At 40.2% G+C, this 19,509-nt stretch overlaps 1 protein-coding gene across 1 annotated transcript in view; it reads right to left on the reverse strand.

Moving 5' to 3' along the window:
• Positions 1-3,792: 3,792 nt before the first annotated feature.
• LOC139222981 (collagen alpha-1(XXV) chain) overlaps positions 3,793-19,509 on the reverse strand; it is a 136,249-nt gene continuing 120,532 nt past the window's right edge. Inside the window, exons 19-39 of the mRNA XM_070854901.1 lie at positions 18,014-18,076; positions 16,718-16,786; positions 15,892-15,936; positions 15,406-15,450; positions 15,029-15,106; positions 14,507-14,530; positions 13,026-13,070; positions 12,864-12,908; positions 12,537-12,617; positions 12,360-12,422; positions 12,190-12,240; positions 11,172-11,198; positions 10,722-10,802; positions 10,348-10,383; positions 9,749-9,802; positions 9,566-9,619; positions 9,371-9,397; positions 9,012-9,065; positions 7,391-7,477; positions 5,154-5,192; positions 3,793-4,062 (exon numbers count right to left, since the gene is read on the reverse strand). Of these exons, the coding sequence (XP_070711002.1) occupies positions 4,036-4,062; positions 5,154-5,192; positions 7,391-7,477; positions 9,012-9,065; positions 9,371-9,397; positions 9,566-9,619; positions 9,749-9,802; positions 10,348-10,383; positions 10,722-10,802; positions 11,172-11,198; positions 12,190-12,240; positions 12,360-12,422; positions 12,537-12,617; positions 12,864-12,908; positions 13,026-13,070; positions 14,507-14,530; positions 15,029-15,106; positions 15,406-15,450; positions 15,892-15,936; positions 16,718-16,786; positions 18,014-18,076 (1,095 nt within the window). The 3' untranslated portion in view covers positions 3,793-4,035. The remainder of the gene's footprint in view (positions 4,063-5,153; positions 5,193-7,390; positions 7,478-9,011; positions 9,066-9,370; positions 9,398-9,565; positions 9,620-9,748; positions 9,803-10,347; positions 10,384-10,721; positions 10,803-11,171; positions 11,199-12,189; positions 12,241-12,359; positions 12,423-12,536; positions 12,618-12,863; positions 12,909-13,025; positions 13,071-14,506; positions 14,531-15,028; positions 15,107-15,405; positions 15,451-15,891; positions 15,937-16,717; positions 16,787-18,013; positions 18,077-19,509) is intronic.

A 19,509-nucleotide genomic window follows, 5' to 3' on the forward strand; every position in this document is an offset into this window, starting at 1 on the left:
CATTCACTCATACATAACACTAACAACAACAACAATAATAATAATAACAATAATAATAATGATAAATATTGTACGTTTTACACCACTTATTTTGTCAAACAGCTGTACACTGGTGGAATGTAACTAAGTACAGTACACCGTCTCTTTCAATGATTTTTCTTTATTTCTATGATTCGCTATATTGTAGATTATAGTAATCTACAATATGAAGTATATGAATATGAAGATGTCAAAACTATGAGGGAACACACGTGGAATTATGTAGCAATTAAAAAAAAAAAAGTGTTAAACAAACCGGAATAGAGCCACTTTTTACTCTGATGACAGCTTTGCACACATTTTTTGTTTACTACTTAATTGTTCCTTCATAGTTTTGATGTCTTCAATATTAATCCACAGCGTAGAACATAATCAAACTAAGGAAAAACCATTGAAAGAGAAGCTGTGTCTAAACGTTTGACTAGTATTTACTATTTTGAGTATGAGTTTAGCCAATTTATGGCACTGCTCCATTGCAATTAGTACATTTTACCCCACTACATTTATCAGAGGACTGTTCTTACTGGTTATTTTTTCATTAATTAATTGCATCCAGAAATAATGATGCATTATTAATTAGCTAAAACGTGCTCCACTCCACCAGCTACACTATTTAAAAAATCTTGTACTTTTAAGCATCAGTAATAATAATTCAATGATTTAAAATGTTGACACCTAAAAAGTGACTCAGTGAATGTACACATTGTTCTTAATTAGTGAGGATTAGTACATATAAAAGAAGCCATGTTGCAGGACTAGCATACATTTCCCTCATATACTGTATATGCTGTGCAGGCGTGATGCACAGTTGGGTTAAAAAGGTTAAAAAGACACCGAATGGGATATTGAGGAGAACCAATAAAGGCAAGTCAATTGTTTGATGTATCTGAAAGACTGTTTATTTGGCTCCAGCAGTACAGTCATATGAAATGTCATCTTGAAATATAGTCGTGTGTAAACACAAGGGTCTTTAAAGAAACGTCAATCAAGTGGGTAAAAAAAAAATGAATAAAACAATGCAGAAACAGAAACTGAGCAAACTGAGCACGTCCCACAAATAGAAAAAAAAATGCAGTTTTAACTGAAAAAAAGCCAAAAGGTGGATGTTGCTTTGCGTTTTTGCTCCTGTACCAAGAAGAGTGTGTTTTATTTTGGAGAGTATTTGGCAGTATACTTATTTCAGTAAGGCTGCAGTGCATTGGAATTTCAGATGAGTATGACTTTGTTAGCTATTTCAGCATTTCCAGTCTGAAATGATGAGCAACGTGTGGCTCATGGGTTTGTGTTACTGTTTCTCCGGAGGAAAAGCTGATAGAGCGTCTCTTCAGCAATGACAAATACACAGATGTGGCCCGTCAGTGAGCCGTTATGGAGCCCCTCACCTGCTCTGCTAATACTCATATGGAAACAAATGTTTGGGCACTTCTGCTAATAGCAGAATAAACTAAATTTGAAACTTTAACCAGGAAACACAACAATCAAACAAACCCAAAGAAATCAATCAAATAAAAAAAAAAAAAACAGTTAAAAAATTAGCTGCACATGCTAAAGATACAGCAACTTGTGAGAACAAATACTGTAACAAAGGCTGGAAATCAAAACACAACATAAAAAAAAAAAACACGATGTAAAGATTTTGTAAATATTAAGTAATGGAAATAACATTTTTAAAACACGAGTGAAGGGACAGTATTTGAGGAAATATTTAAACCAACCAAAACTTAATATTTAATGACAGGTCTGTGTTTACATTTGTTTCTTTGTCTTCTGGTAAATAAACATTATCCTTCCAGGTAGTGGTATACAGGGTAGCATGACTGAGCAAATGGAGCTACAGAAATCACAGTTATGTGATATTTCAGCTGCATTTGATGCTACACACATTAACCAAAGTATAAATTGCACTTCTTGTCAAATGAGCACACATTGTAACAGTACATTAATAATCCACTATACATATATCAAACTACATTCAATGCAAAGAGAGAGAGAGAGAGAAAGAGAGAGAGTGAGAGAGAGAGAGAGAGCGTGAGAAAAAGCTGTGATATTTGACTTTGAGCAGTTCATTGGCTGGGCCTGTCAACATCCAGGCCATCGGTACTTCGTTGTCATAGTTAGCTTTTTGACACACAAAATGAAATAAAAGCAGATGTATTCCACTGTAAGGCCTATGAGCTGAATTCAATGCACAGTGAGATCACACTGGTCTGTAAGCTGTAAATGACCACCCTCCTTCACACTGGACCTTTTTTGCATTTACAACTGTTACGTGACGCCTTAGCGTGATCCAGAATTCTTCCTGACGTCAACAGAGGCGCAGCGGAAACTGACATCGGAAGCCAAAACAACTGAGAGGAATGCTGTTTAGAACCAAAATGCCTTCATTTAAGAAATTATAGAAAAATAAATAATGTACCACTTAAAATACTGAGACAAATACACAAATATATGCACAAAAAAAAAAACTGAAAATTGTAACATACATAAAACCCCAACAACAATAAAGAAACCTGTTGTGTAGTTCTTGCCACTGGTAGAGCGCATCAACTGAGCTGCTGACCTCCTATCAGATAGCACCATTATAATCTATACAGATGTGCATCCGTTCTTTATAACGATGAGATGAACTGTACAATCAAACAGAAACCGTATGGGAATAAATCCTCCATGAATGCACCACCACAACAAAATGTTGGTTTTTCACATCTGTCCTTACAGTAAATCACTCATGCATATTTCTACTGTTGAGTATCACCTTGCATAGCACCTACCATGTCAGAAGGCAATGTGAATATAAGAAATATGAAAACAATGGTGAAAAAGAAACCTTAGGCTGACTTACTGCTCCACTTTTTGCTCCATTTGATACGGAATGTGACATAACTGGCCACCAGTTAGACTGTGTGTGATAATGGAAGTTTACCAATTAACTGCATTTGTCCGATTTAGCTTTACTTACACTGTAATATATGTTTCCCCTATGTTTAAGACAATGCACAAGATGTACAAGAGCAGCTTAATGTTTAAAGTTGAAACATAATCTGCTTTGACAGGGCTGAATGAACCCTGAAGCTGTGCTTAATGCTTCTGATACACGTCCTCAGATCAATGCTCATTCGCAATATTTAAGAAATCCTTAAGTGATAAATTGTGTACATGCAGTGAACCGACAATACTGTACAAATAACATCCCATACAGCGAGTCCAGTATGAACAAGTAGAACACTTGTTACAATGTTGGATGCCTTTGTGCACACACAATGAGCTTCTTCGAAACCATGAGTGAGAGCAGAGGCTGTACAGCGACTGTGGATGCAGTCTTGCAGGTGAAGCTGTGACCTACATGCTATTTCAACATCCTGTTAAAACAACTCGTGTGGAAAACAGTGCGCAACGTGGGTCTTTTCAATCCTCTTGCAACTATTCCTACCAAACAAAGCTTGCCCTCCTGACACAAACACCATTCCGATAATTCAAAATATGATATAAAGTTGTACATTTCTGATAAAGGAATGAATAAAAGCTTGAGGCACCAAAGGCTATTATACACAAAATACAATGTTAAAGAATGAGAGCAAAAACATCAAAAAAATAAAGAAAAAGACGTGATTGCATTCTGTTAGCGCTCTCAGTAGACATTGAAGAGTTGCCTGTTCGGAGAGGCAGGCGCTCCAGCGGATCTCCGTGGAGACCGGTGAGGCCCTCGGCGGCTCTCCATGAGCTCAGAGGGGGTCCCGAGCAGGCCTGTCCAATCTCAGATCCACGTGAGCCTGATTTGTTTTCCTATCAGTGCAGTGAGCCCGCCGAGCCCTCCACCTCTCGTTCTGAGCCATGCGGCTGCTGGGAGGCACCACACCGGTGGTGATGGTGATAATGATGATGACGATGATGCTGAGCCGCATGAGTGCAACAGTGAAAACCTGCTTATATCATACCCTCTGCAGGCATCACCACAATAAAGCAACAACAACCAACAGCTTTACTTTCTGAGGACTTTCAGGCTACCAGCCATGGCGTGACTCCCTTGGGAAGATTAAAGGAAAGCAAAAAATTACTAATTCAGAGCTCTAGGGTTGTTTTTTTTTATGTTAGTGTTGTTTTTCTTTTCTGCAGAAGCCATGACGCAACCACAAAACAGTGACATGTATGTACAATACATATAAATATAGTTTCAGTATACTACTCATGCTTTTGTCAGGGTTGCAATGTTCTGTTTGGCACAGTCTCTTCTTTTTTTTTTTTTAGTCTTTTAGAAAATGGAGCTGCATGAATGGGTGGTGAGCTTGAGACGAAACAACACAAAACACCTAGCGTTTGGTGTTAGAGAGCCAGTCCAGATCCACTTCCTCCTCCTCCTCCTCCTCCTCCTCCTCTTCCCTCCACGTCTCCTTTCACCCCCATGAATCTGGCCGGGCTGCGACGCTCCAGTCTGAGCCATGCAAAGACTACAGAGACAAGTTCTGCCAGCAGCCAAGGATCTGAACTCCACCACGATGTGGATGTGAGAGAGCGGACACACACGGGTTTCTTTTTTTTTTTTTCCACACGGTGATGTGAGTAGAAGCAGCTTAGGGCGTGAAACTCGGGTCGGTTATCTCTTTTTGTAGCATTGTACCCTTTTCTTTTAGACTTTTTTTTTCCCCATTAAAAAAACTATAAATACCATAAAAGAAGCATTATTTACAAACTCCATGCGTTTCAGGTTAGAGTGATCACTGCAAGAAAAACACAGGAGAGAGAGTGACATGAGGATGGACGTGTTTTCACATTGCTGAGTTGTACAATCTGGTTTGACAGTGACTCGCAAATTGTTACGACATGTTGAACAGAAGAAAAACCAAGCAAACACTCAGAAGCTGAAACACATGAAAAAAAATTAACCGACATAGAGTGAACAAGATATTAGAAGCACTTTTCAGCCCATTTAAACAGGAAAGTGGAAATCAGTCACAAACTATGGTTTTGGTTCCCCTTTCCAAACCTATTCCATAAAGAGATGTTAGCTAAGGATACAAATGGTCATTTTGCTGTTGCTTTTAAGTAGTTTAGATATGGCTCTTATATTTTGTTCACTCTGTAAATATGTTTAAGAAGAAAATAGGCATTTGTCTTACCTTCTGCCAGCATCCAGGCATTGGTAATCCATCTGGGCCCTGTTTAGAGGAGAAGAGCAGGGAAGAAAAAAAAAACTGAGGACTGACAGAGCAATGGGAGGTTTGCTGTTAACAGATGCAGTTAGCATGATGACGTTACGTCTGATAAATGAGCCGATTGAAATACGCAAGAGCGCAGAACAGATGATTTTAGATCTTCATGGCCAAAAAGGCATCCGATTAATGAGCCCAAATCACACGTGGGAGATAGTGGAAAAGAACTCTCACTGAGACCTCATGGCCACTTCTCTAAACCTCATTCAGGCACGGGACACAAACAAACTGCCAAATAGAGTAAAATCAAGCTGGAGGCAAACCTTCATCTAGTCACATGAATTACACTATTTCTTTTGTCTTTGCATGGTGATTACAAACTGACTGGTTACTGTTGCCTCATAGGATTAAACATATGCAATTTCTAGGTAATGAAATCTTCGAAACTGAAGTAGTTTGTTTCATGTGGAGCTCCTGACTGAAACTGCACCAACGTTGCATCAACTACAGTGTTTGCATCATATATCCATGTTGAAATATTTACTCAGATGCTATAGTGTCTAGTTTAGGGAAGGAATTATACTTCTCTGAAAGGATCTTTATGTAACAGGAACTTCACCTGCAGTCACCTCTGTACTATCCTAGAGCTCGAAAACTGGTTATGACTGTATGTAGCTTCTCAGAGATTTAGTCAGACTTTGATCAAACTAGACACTAACTCTGCAGCATTATCACAGGTAACATGTCTCCTTTGCCTCTGAGCGTGATGATAAAATCATATGAAATATTACATGTAATGGCAACTGCGAGAGTTGTATTCTCATTCATGCACATAATACACAGCACAATAGAGCTCATGCACAATGATGTTGTATGTTGATGATTCATCTCTCTGATTTGACTACAGTTGAATTTCAAACCAACTATAACAAAATCAGAGAGTTTCGTAAAATGTTCGTAAATGAAGTTATTGTAGCTGGTTGGAGTAAATGAATGTTGCTTAATGAGAGGCTTTTGTGATATACGATTCTTACCTACTATTAAGTCATTTGTCAACACACAGTAAGCTTATAATATCACTATGGCCTTTTAAAATGAGTTCTCATATACTTTAAACACTAACATTTCTACCCGTAGAGTTAGAACATCCATGCATTGCACAGCATTGTTCCAAAAGCAGAAAACATCATAGAAGGCATAAGAGAACAAAATCTTTCATTTTCTCATCTTGAACAGGTCTGGAGCAGTAACCAGTTTCTTCTATAGTTTCTATAGTCTCTTCTTGTCATGGTCTGGCCCAATTGGTACGAATACAGGAAGGGGAAAAGGGGAGTTAACAGCGTAGAGGAGGGGTCCGTGTGCCGGTAGCATGGGCATCAGTAAGGGTTAGCATCAGGTTAAAAGGTAACTGGGCCATAGAAGAATCAGCTGGGAGGAAACAGGATTTAAGCAGATTTTTTTTCCAGTTTTAATAAAGGGAATGGAGGGCTTCAGTTAGAGGGATAGATTTCAGTGTCCATCATATCAATAAACGTGTTTCTGTTGTGTATTTCACCGTAATTATGTGTGTCATCTAAAAGAGGCGGCTTGCAGTCAGAAAGTTAGTGAGGTATATGTTGGCTCATGTTGTTGTTTTATTTAAATAATTCCTAAATGGAGAATGTAACTGTGGTTTGAATAAGGTGTGTTCATGCTTGTCAAGCTCTCAAGTCATGCATGGTTTTGGTTTCAGTTGTGACTGAAGGTGAGCGGCATGCATGGGTAAGAGGAGGAGGAAAAAGAGAAATACTGTACCAATTGGCATGGGGCATCCAGCCCGTCCAGACCTGGCTGCCCTGGTTCCCCCTTTTCACCCTTAAATCCCCGGAAACCCTGTTTGCAAAGATGACCTAGGAGTGTTACTGGGAGAGAGGTGGGTGACCCTCAAACTCCTGCATTCGTCCTCTACGACGGACGCAAAGGGGGGACGAGGGAGGAGCCTCCCTGTGAGCTTGCTGATACCATGATCCAGCCCAGTTATCTGTTTTTAAATGGCATTTTGGGTTTGAATTGCCTAATTACAGGAGAGCAACAGGCTCTGGGTTTGAGGTTGCTACAGTCTGGTGGAAGCTGGGTATCTGTTTAGCCACAGGGCGCTCATCCCCGTTTGGGACGACTGCTCTACACGGCTGGGAGGCAATTTCCAGCTCACAGGTGGGACATACCAATGGGCAGGGTGCATCTAATCCAGGGGCACCCTGTTCTCCTTTCTCGCCCTTAGGCCCTTTTTTGCCCTTCTTTCCCTTCTCCCCCTGTGGATACAACGTTTGGTCAAGTTAACATCATTTTTTTGAACATTTGGGACAGCACTGCTATTAGGAAAAGAGTGATTAAAAAGGAAGGCTATGGTCCACAGAGGTGAAATGTTAGATAGGAGGGGGTATCAGACAGTATTGGGTATTCTAAAAACATTCCTCAGGACAGGAGGAGGACAAAAAAGGGGAATAATACAGCAGGAGGGAGGGAAAAACAGCTGATCGCCAAAAGGGGTGTCAAGGGCACGAAGGATGAGAAAGAGTAGCAGGGGAAAAACCTCCAGAAAGACAGAATTAAATCTACTACACATTGAAAAAGTTCAAACTGTATCCATTCATGTTAGGGTTGGGGTTAGACTTCTTATGTCAATCAGTGCAGGCATAACAGAATCACAAATTACAGAATAAAACTGTCAAAGGTACCTTTCTTTGTACTAAAGTTCACAGGTGTAATGTCACCGGTACATGAGATCAAATGTGCAATTTTTGATACATAATTGTACTTTTAATGGTATGAATTTCCTATTTGTACTATACTGTGCTGTGCTTTGCAAGTGCAAGTGTGTTAAACCTCATATTAGTACTTATAACTCACAATGACTCACAAGAAAATAAGCATTTATTTTTTTCCATTTAATTCTGCCATCCATAACCTTTAAAATTCAGAGTGCTGAACACCTGGAGAAGAAGCAGTGCTGAGATCTATGCTGTGTTGGAAAACAGTTGCTAAACACAGATATTCACAGAGACCTGAGCATGATTAATGCAAAGCATGTTTATCTCTATGTACCGAGGAATGGGATACAGTTTCTCAAAGACGGAAAACATCTAAGAAACACATGAGAAGTGTTAGTGAGTGTGGAAACACAAAGATTAAGTACTGACAGATATAAACTACTGGATATACAAGAAGGGGTGGGGGCGTTATCGACAGGCTCAAGAACCCATGGTGAAATGTTCATGCGTGGAAACAACAGAAATAAAACAATTATGAATCTGAAGAGCCTGTTGTCAATGGACTTGTTTGGTTCAAAATGTTGAAATCGCGCCTTTTGATGCCTCACAATGAGATTTGACTTGTGATTCTGAGAAATGAGATGAAAAATCATTGAAAAGTGGAGAACAAAAGTGGGATAGAGACAACTGGGGATGGTATTTTATGCAAAAGGAAATTTTACATTGTACGAAGTTGTTATCCAATTATTCAGTGAAAAATGAGGAGTTCATCTCTGCAGAAAGTAAAAAATGCTACAAGACAGACTTGAATTAGCATGTCAAATATATCTGTAACAGTATAAGAAATTCATTAGGAATCATTAAGAAATATTTTAATTCCTTTCAGTCACTATTACCTCTACTAAACTGCACACTACCTTTAATCAATGAATGAGAAATTAGGAGAAAACTAAACTTATAGTATATCATAAACTGTAGCTCAATGAAAGACCTCCATTTCCTGTCACTGTCCATTGACATCAGTCCTCTGTCATGTTAGGGGGTCGACAAGCCATAATAGCCTATCTACATCTACCTTTTCTCCTCTTTCCCCAACGTCGCCTTTCTCTCCCCTTAAGCCTGGCAACCCCTGTAAAAGTACAACTCCGCTTAATGAACCTTTACTGTGCAAAGACAAGAGAACGTTTTCATGTCCTGACAAAGCTGAAGAAAACACATCACGACCATAAAAATAATAATGATAATAAAAATCTGAAGCTGAAAGAGGGTGAGGAGTAAAATGAATTGAGACCAAGAGAGAGTGGAGGGATGTGCAACAAGAAGACATTCGGTCTTAAAGTAAACGTTACTGCTGCTATATCTGGGGTTTTTAAATATTCTATTTAGCCAAGCATACATATAGAAATGGTATTTTAGAAAGTTCAAGAGACTCACATCCAGGCCTGGTGTTCCAGCAGCTCCCTGAAAATAAAGAACATTAGTTGTATCATCATTGCATGGATGACTTTCACAAATGCAGACATTTACGCACATCTAACTCTCTCAGCTAAAGCTGAACAAACAGATCATAACTTGTTGAATAAATAAAGGAGGAGACAGACAGACAGACAGACAGATAATCATACTTACAGGTAGTCCATAAGGTCCCCTTGGTCCTGGCTCTCCTTGTGCTCCTTTCTCACCCTAATACAAATGAATCCGTGTTGCAGTCACATGATTTATACAGTGCGTAATCAATTTAAAATGACCCAGTGCGAAGAACACGAAGTATTAAAGTCAAAATGCTAGGTCAAATTCATATATTGATCTTACTATGTCACCCTTCGGCCCAGCTGGACCAGCTGGACCTGACGGCCCATCCATGCCCTGCAAAGAGTAACGTTGTCACGGTGAGTTTACATGATTGGACGAGTGCACGTATTTCAAAATAAAGTTGGTTTTCCAAAAAAATATCAGATGGAAAGCAAAAATCCCATTTAGCATTCATATTTGTACAATATTCCCATCGGGTTTGACCTAAACCCAGCACACAGAGCTGCTGCTAGTACACGTGCATTGGCCACAATGGACATTTACAACACTGCTGACACAGTTAATGTATGAGTGTGTGTTAATGCTGAGTTAATGCAACACGGGACAAAACGAGAGCCTGGAAATGCCTGCCATAACTGTGTGGTGGCTATCCTGAGAATTAAACTCAGTGTCGCTTAATTCAACTCATGACGTCTAGCTGAGATGTAAATCAACAAAAGCTTTTATAATTTTCTTTTCAGTCATAATGAAATACAGTAACATGGGGTGATGGTGGTAAAAAAAAAAAAATGAGGGAAAAGGGAGACTGTATGGAGGATGTGAGGGAGAGAGGTAGGCAGAAGTTGGGTGGTGAAGCCACTTGGTCACATGACACTCACCCCAATTCCGGGCTTGCCGTCCAAGCCGGAGGCTCCCTGTGTGGTTATGGAGGTATGAGTGACATGAACAAGGCGGGATTAGTACCAGATGAACACTGTTATTAGGACAGGTTGATGGCAGGGTTTACAACAACTAAATTACACTGTGTTACAGGGAGGTCAGCAAAATAGTCAGCCCAGACAAATGAAAATGAGGACAGAAAATGGAGGTCATATAAATACACACGCACACAAACAAACACTCAAATGTGTGCACGAATGCACAGCCAGAAATCAGACAGCGCTAAAATAGAAGTGATCCGTCTTTATGTCAGAGGAAATAAAGGACAGGGCTTTGTGGTTGGAGATATCCCATGGTTCACTGCTGTACTCACAGGGAGACCTAATGGTCCACGGTCCCCTTTGTGTCCTGGTTCCCCTCGTATGCCCTTCATACCATGCAAACCAGGTTCCCCCTATAAAAGCAAGGGGAGTAATGGAAGTAGGTGATGAGAACACAGTGTTGCATCACCGTCTTCACAAATGTACAAATATCTAAAACAGATGCTATTTGCACCTGGGTGTCAGTAGTCACCAACACTATTTTCTCCCAGGTGTAAATAGCCACATTGGCTATTAAGGTGTGAATGTTGGAAAAGTGCTATTTTGTGTGTTTAATATATAAAAGTTGTCTGACATAATGTGCAATTATCTTCCAGCGATCCATCAGCTTGTAACCGCACCCCTACATAATTATGTTTGAATAAAACCAATTTTAAAAATCACAAAAAAGAGACTGATAGTTAGGCGGACTAATAAGGAGTGCTTGTTGTGGTGTAATTTACCTTTGGTCCAGGGAAACCATGGGGGCCCTGAAAACATGAAAAGATGACAACACATTAGCTTGTTGTTGGTCTCATCATCAACTATCTCATATATATATACATACAGTGTATACTACATTTCTTATTTTACACAACTAAAACATTTTTTAAATTCTATTCGTTCAATCTCTGATGTATCCCTCTTTTCTTCATTTTGGAAAAATCAGTTAACAACTTGCATGCTGAAGAGAAGTCATTATGGGATGGGACAAGTGGAACAGGTGCAGCACTGTGAAATTTCCCACACAGTTGTAAGCACTGCTGAGTGCTCAGCCCTGTGTTTTTATGGATCTTTTGCTCCTAGGCGACATTGATCAAACAAACACTGCTGTGGAATTACACGCAGGACAAAACTGGATGACAAACATTCAGCTGGAAGGTGCAGTCTGACAGCTGACACCACCTGTTTGGTGGCTGGAGCTTGTCTTGTGTCTTTTAATGTGATTCTGAATACTTCCAGGCGTGGTTTAGCCATTAAAACTCTTTCAGAGAGGAGTGGTATCTGAGGGGACTGTTGAAGAGTATTAATATTTTCCAAAGCTTGGACTTGTTGTGACAGGAACCCCTTTTTTACTCTGTAAAGCACTTTGTCATGTTGCTAAGAAAAGTGCTATATAAACAAAGTTTACACAGTGCTGTATATTCTCAGTGTGCATGACTGCTTATTGCATCTGTAATCACAGTACTCTACCCCGTGTTTTCATTCCTGCAGCACATGAAATTTAAAAACACGTACCAATAAATCAGTTGGGCTCGGTTACTGTACGGAGCAGGAACGATTTTGAGTGGTGACGCATCATAAAGCACCTCATTGTAAAACATTCAGCTATTCAAGATTTTGGATGCACAGTATATGGTCATGAATATGTACTGAATCTATATATGTAGATTTATGTTATGTAGTTAAGTTTTGGGATGTTGAAACAATAAGTGCAGTATATTGTCCACTGATGAGGCTTCGCCAGTGGACAACACTCACCATGGGTCCTGGGGGTCCATGGGGCCCTGGTGGCCCTGGAGGGCCGCTGATCTGCAAATAAGTATGGATAGTTGATTACTAAATCATGGTTCTACAAGGGGATCATATTTTGAAGTATTAGAGTATATTTAAGGCGAGTCATCATGAGAAATGCCTTTGATGTGACTTACTGAGGGACCTTGCGGACCAGGTAGACCTGCGTCTCCTTTGTCTCCTTTTACCCCATTGACACCCTAAGCAACAAACACTTAATTACACATGCAGGTTATATCTAATTTGATGACTGAAGAAAGATTTAGGAGGATTTATGATCTTGCAAAGTAGACTAAACACATGCAGAGTCTTACAGGCAGACCAGGTAAACCGGTCCCTCCTTTCTCCCCTGAAGCTCCAGGCATTCCCATGTCACCTTTGGAACCTTTGTAGCCCTGGAAAGGCAGAGGAAAGAGCAAAAACGCACGCAGAGGGAATTAAAAAGGAACTGCTGTATTTTAAACTATTCACTATGTGGACATTTCAGGAAATGGGTTTTCATTTAGTAATAAACAAAGACATATAAAACATCTTAGGTCTCCATTAGGTCTGCTTATTCCTCTGAGAAAAAAGATGTAAGTAATGTTCTTCATCAACCAATTCAAAATCAATCTATATATGATTATAGATAATTAACTCACTCTTTCCCCATCAAGTCCAGGGAGACCAGGCATACCACGATCCCCCTGTCAGAGGAGAAAAGACATTTTTTTTGGCCGAAGACAGACGAGCCAGTTAACGTGAGATTTGCACGTTTAAGGAAAAGTGAGGTCTGAAAAATGAGGAGAGGTGCAGAAGTTTACCTTCGTACCCTGCGGCCCCATTGGCCCAGGAGGTCCAGGAGGTCCCTGAGCATTAAAAGAGACACGGGTGGAGATTTAATTGGGGCTGATCAAATTAATGTCAACGTCTGGCTTGAATACAGGGAACTACACTTCATCAACAATGGAACTGACCGTCACAATGAAATGATTTTCAAACAGCACAAATAATGTTAGCAATCAGTTATGAACTATGATGTTCAACTGAAAGACACATGCCACAGTCAAAAACATGTTAGCTGGAGCATTTAGATAAATAATTATCATTAACAGACGAGAGTCACTTATTTTAATGTTGCTTTTTTTTCAGGATTTTATGTTGGATTTAAACCTTTTATTCAATTTAAAGAAAATATTTTTGTGAAGATGGACGACAGTCTCTGTGTTCACACCTAAGATTCAGTCAATTGTAGCTAAATGCTTCGATCAGAGAGGTACTGTAGCTTCAGAATGAAAGGTTTGTGCTACCGCTGCCTCAATCAATCAACTAACATTAGTTTTATCCATTCAAAGCACCAAACACCAAACAAGGCAGTGGTGGACTAGCAACGCCCACTCTGCAAGGGATAATTACTGCTTTTGTCAATGGAGTCTGGTGGTTTTGAAGTGAGTTAACAGAAAGGGAGAACAGCTTAAGTTCACTGTGCAGTGAAAGTATTCTAAATATACTGTACACTGGAACTGATATTGATTGTTTTAATTGGGGATTTATTAGGTGGCTAAAATGTGTTTTTCTGCTCACTCTGCCCACAGCGGTACATTATAGCGTCTGTGCTGGGACTTCTAACTGCTCCTGCAAACTGTGGACGTGCTGACTGCATCATACAACCCCACCTCAATAATGCAAACTATCCCTTTAACCCGATGTTTGCAGCTTTTCTACGCTGGAGACCATCTTGTTCCAGCTTGAATACACATTAATTGAGCACAGATTTTGAACAGAGGTCCTTATGGAGACCTTTAAAGATAGGGCCAAAGGATTAAGTAATAAAGTAGGACCCAATTTAAGGTCTTGGTGCATATTCCCAAACACATTTTCAGTCAAATAAAGACTAAGCACGGCCTTGGAGTTCACTTGGAGTTACACTTTGCCTCTTTGGCAATCCAGCTTTAAGTATAATGATGACTGCTACTGTTCAGTGTGCACTTGATAGGATTTTGACTGAAAGTGGACTGAGTGAGCTTTAAAACCATCTTTTCAGATAATTCCTCATGAGGATGTTTTAAAAGGCTGCCTTACTGACATTCAGGGACACAACCAGCAGGTCAGGCAGCTTGTAGGACCGATGACACAGAGGCACAGACAAACACTGAATGCCGTTTCATTCACTGTTAAGCAAACGTGCGTCTGGGTGAGGGAGCACAAACACAACAAGGCAGCGCAAACCAGGGTTGGGTTGGGCCCGTTCGGGGACAAAGATGAATCACTTGTGGAGATGACAAAATACACAGAGCCTAATTACCGTTACTGTAATAGTGGTAATCTTCTGCAGTAGGCCAAAGGGGTGGAAACGCGGAGGAGGTGAGAGATAAGATTGCACATGTCATACAGGAAAGAAATCTTTGTGTCAGCACATTTCAGCACAAGTACACCCTCAAAATTAATTATTTATTAAAGAACAGATGTTAGCCTACACCCTTTTACTATTCATTTTTTATTTGTAAAAGACATAACCTGAATAGTGTTAGTTTTAGGGACTGCACTTTAATTTAAGGAATACATTTTAAATTTTCATATGAACTAGAGACATAGGAATTAGGACCCTATTCAATGTGGGGTAAGTATTCAAGATAAGGCAAAAACAATGGTCAATATGACATAACAGAATTACCAATAAGAGGGTAAATTTTAAGTTAATAGGTCACCAGATTAAACAAAAACAGTTTGTGAATGGACACTGTGCCATCAACTCCTGCAGATGTAGGTTCTTTTGAAGAAACAAGAATGAGGGAAATGAGCTGAGTTAAGTAATGACTTATCTGACCTGTAAGGCCTCCTGAATGTTTCCATTGTAGTCGATGATTTCAGTGGCTCCTTGGTCGCCTTTCTGCCCAGGGGGCCCCTGCATATTTTTGACATTCAGACATAAATTGAAAGATGTTGACGTTAAAGACGTTGTTTCATAGTGCGCACGTGATTTATACAGAAGATCAGATAAATATAACACCAATGTCAGTTTTCCTCTTTTCGAAAAACTGCTAAATTTGGATTGGTGCCTCCTAGTGGTAGTCACAGTGTGCTTACACAAATAGCATGTCATGGGAAATTTAAGTTTTCACTGTTAATGAGCATGCAACATCAAGGAATCAGTCAAAGAAGGGCAGAACAGAGGCATTAATTGTCCTTAATAGACTTGCTTACCCTCGGGCCAATAGATCCCAAGTCTCCTTTATCTCCAGTCTCTCCCTAATGTGAGAAGTCAAACACAAATGATTAGTTGTTCTTTTTATTCATATTTCTGCATTGGAGAGGTCTGGTACAAGGACAGGCACAACAGCACCAATAATAATACTACTGCTTCTCTGAATACCAAACCTGAATACCTGAATACCTAAACCTCCATCAGCATTGAATTCCACTTGCAAGTGTGCAGGTACAAAGCTTTGCATCTGCTTAGTCTTTGTCTGTGAGGTTTTATGCTCTGACAAAATAGCATGTTTAATAGAAGTGCTTGACGTGAGATATTTCATGAATACAACTCAACAGCAATTACTAAAAAACAAGTCAGCAACAACACTCAGTGGAAGAAATCCAAGATCTGGACCACCAGCAAAACCTTATTAGAGCTTAAACTAATTAAGATGCCGTGTTCACTAAATGTAAAGAAAACACATCTGCCATGCTCACCTTTGACCCTTTAGGACCTGGTGTACCAGCCTCTCCTTGTGAACCCTGCCATGAGAAAACACAGAAGATGACAAGGGTCATGGTTTGAGGGACAGTATAAATACGAAAAGCTAAGTACTTGAGTTATAAACATAATATTGAAATAACATAAAACAAACTCTCTTCATGGTGTCAACCCAGATTCGTCATAAAAAATATTCAGTGCCTTTAAAATGCATATTTCACTGAGGAAATATCATCAACCTCTCATTCTCCTCCCAAGAGAGCAAGACACAGTCAGCTTCACTAAAATAACCAGCTTTTAATATGCCATAACTGCCATGCAATGGAGAAAGTGTTTATTTGAACTCTGGCATTGATAAAGGAGGGGTTGCACTTTGGGGTTTCTAATAGGATGTGAAACAGATCTGTGGGTCGTCTAAGTTTAGACTGGAGCTTAAGCTACCTGCTGGGTCAGTGCCAGACATAAACAATGGCAAACTCATTTAGATTTGGTTTACTTTACACAGACTCCAGGGAAAGCCTTGAACTTATGACAAGCTGTAATGGTTTAGCCAGCTCTCTATGTTAACATAACTGAATATTTGATGAAGTGAATGAACCCTTGCTTTGGGGATGCCTTCAACTTTTCCTTGTTTAACACTCTGGGAACATTGTGCTTAAATCAGTGAGGCTCTAGATGGCAGCAAAAATCTTTGAATTACACGGGTGAAAAGAGCAAGAACAGCCAGAGGCTCTTACAGACTGCTGAATGAACCAGTTTGTTTTTACAGAAGTCATGCCATTTGTGGATGCACATGTCCACATGTGCACTGGAATAACCGACCTTTGGTCCTAATGGTCCAATTTCTCCTCTTTCACCCTTCCCTGGTGGCCCGTGGTCGCCTCTCTCACCCTGTGCAGGCACAAGAACAAACTGCTCAACAACAATGGGAAGTTACTGCTGATCTCCTGAAACCTGCGTTCAATAAAGCATCATCGGGGCGCTGATCAAGGCTTGGGTTCTTTTTAGTGTCAGTAAAGCTGTGATGCATCCTCTGAACATCAGACATAAACTTCAATCTCCTGCAATGCTGTAACACTGTATATGTCATGTTATGGAGTATTAAGATGACAGAATTTCTACTAGAACAGCTCCCCACCCTTCTGGAGCGTTTGCTTACTCAACAGATTTACATGATAAATCGTAGGTATTTATGCCGAGTCTGCACTGTCTGGATCGTGAACCTTGACAAGGTGAAATGTTATTTTTTAAGAAAATCCCAAAACAAACGTCTGCATGACGCCTTCTTTGTCCTTAAGTTGAATATTTAAAGAACGCATATCCTATGTTGAGTAGTTGTTTGCATTTTCTCTCAATGTGGAGTGACTTCAGAGAGCCAATAGAGGGCGATGTGGTATAACTCCGAGCAACAACTCTGCATTACTAACCACTGATACTTAAAACCAAGTGGGACACAACCATTATGCAGCAGTGTTGAGTCAATTAGGCTTTGATTTTCTCTTCAAATAATTGCTCACTGATGATAACTTAATAGCACAGACATGAAAACAAACACAGGCTTTTAATTTGTTGGTCTCAAACCCTGTGAGAAGACCTGAACACGAGGAAAATCCATCAGATAAATTATTTGCTGCGATGCTCTTCCTTTTCAGCTCTACCCTGGCATTTGATTGAGCAACAGAGATACACCAGGGGACAATGCGAGAGTAATACATCTTGATTATCGACGCACTGCAAACAGCCTGATGCAAAACGTCAATCTGACCATTAATTCTAGTGTGTCTGGATTATCACTGCTGGCTCCACGGTGTGATAATGTCATGACTCAAAGGGAGCGGTGAGGATTAGCTCATTCTGACCACTTCCAAGTGACATTTTGAAGAAACACAGGCTTAATCATCTTGGTGAAGTGATAATCAGTGATAATGAGACCATAAACACAGAGGAATTATTGATTTCAATGATGATCACACTGACAGGATGTGATAAAAATCTGTCATAGCTGTTGCAAATCATTGTCAGTGGCGTGCAATACACACTGTGACACTCTGAGCAGACAAATACCTCTCAGATTGTGACAAACTTGTGCAGTTACTGTGGAAAGCTGCAGTCACCCACCTTAGTTCCTGGGAGTCCCGGAAGCCCTGGCTCTCCCTGGGGGCCGAGGAATCCTGGCTCACCCTGAAAAAAACATCAGCAAATATTACTCGTTTTTCCACGGGGCACTTTTGGTGTAGCTACTACCTCCACCGGCTGCTAATGAGCGCTGAACACATACGCAAGATGCACGGCCAAACATATTCAAATCGACAGGCATGCACTTACTGCTCGCACACTTTCACACGCGCACACACGCGCACACACACACACACACACACACACGTGCATTAATCACACATGGACACAAATTATCAGTGGTTTGCTAATTTATTCCCTTGGTTCACATACATTAGTGACTCCCTCTTATGAGCCTTCATAGACGTTACGACTGACCTTGTTAGAAACTCATCAGGGCACACAGGAGTGCTCTGCCTCAGTGTGTGCAAAAATCCGCTTCTCTGCCACTGATGAAGCTTTAACACGTTTGCATTTCACTTATGAGGAGTGAGCTTCCAGTATGAGGTGTGATGCTGGATTTGATTTACATCACATCTGATTGTGAAATAACTATATATTGCTTTACCATGTGCAACCATGAGTTCCCACCTACAGCAGCTCAGGCACTCTGGAGGCCTTTGGAGAGGTAATGGACACTCACTTCTCAAACTTTTAAACTTTGATTGGATAAACAGCCAAGAATGCGGAGCAGAACAAAGTGCAAGCCGAGCTCAGAACCTGCGAGTGCTACGTTAGCAAAATATTGTTAGAATCCATCAAGCATTCAGGCCCCTTAAGTAAAAACAGGAGTGTATATAAAATGTAAAATGAAAGGGCTTTTTACAAGGCCAGCACATTACAAGCACACAAAAAGAGAAAAACAAAACCCAAGCAACAAGCATCATCTCATCATGCCCATGTGAGCATTCCTTGTATGTATCCTTGTTATTTCAAGCTAATGATCCTGAGATATATTGTGGTGGTTGCTAGTCTTCAAGTATAAGATGGCAGTGAATTATTATGTGCCTTCTGAGCATTTAGTTCCACCATCTGCTGCTTTGTTTTTTTTACAAAACAGTAAAAAAAAAAAAAAAAAAAAGCATCTTAAGTAAAACAAATAGTTTGAAAAATTCTAAATGATCAAATATGAATCAGACTTCCTCTCCTTAACAAGCAATCATTTTGACACCGATTTTCTTTTGATGCCACTTTCAGGAAGTAGTCTGAGGATGTTTCCAGGGATTCAGTGTTTCAATCACTAATTCATAAACCTCCATACTGTTCACTGTTCAAACCTTAATGAGTCAGTTTCCTCACCGACTTCTGGCATGTTCGGATCAAAAGCATCGACTATTTGGCTTTGTCAGGTTGCCTGAGCTCCTTATTTGTCGCTGTGCTGTACACACAAATGCTACACTGTGCCACTGGAGCAGATGGAACTGGGCACAAATCCCACCAAGCAGGAAAAGCAAGATTATGATGCTGTGGATTTTCTCTGATGGGCTGAAGGGGATGGA

This window comes from Pempheris klunzingeri, chromosome 23 (assembly GCF_042242105.1).
Source record: "Pempheris klunzingeri isolate RE-2024b chromosome 23, fPemKlu1.hap1, whole genome shotgun sequence".
NCBI lineage: Eukaryota > Metazoa > Chordata > Actinopteri > Acropomatiformes > Pempheridae > Pempheris > Pempheris klunzingeri.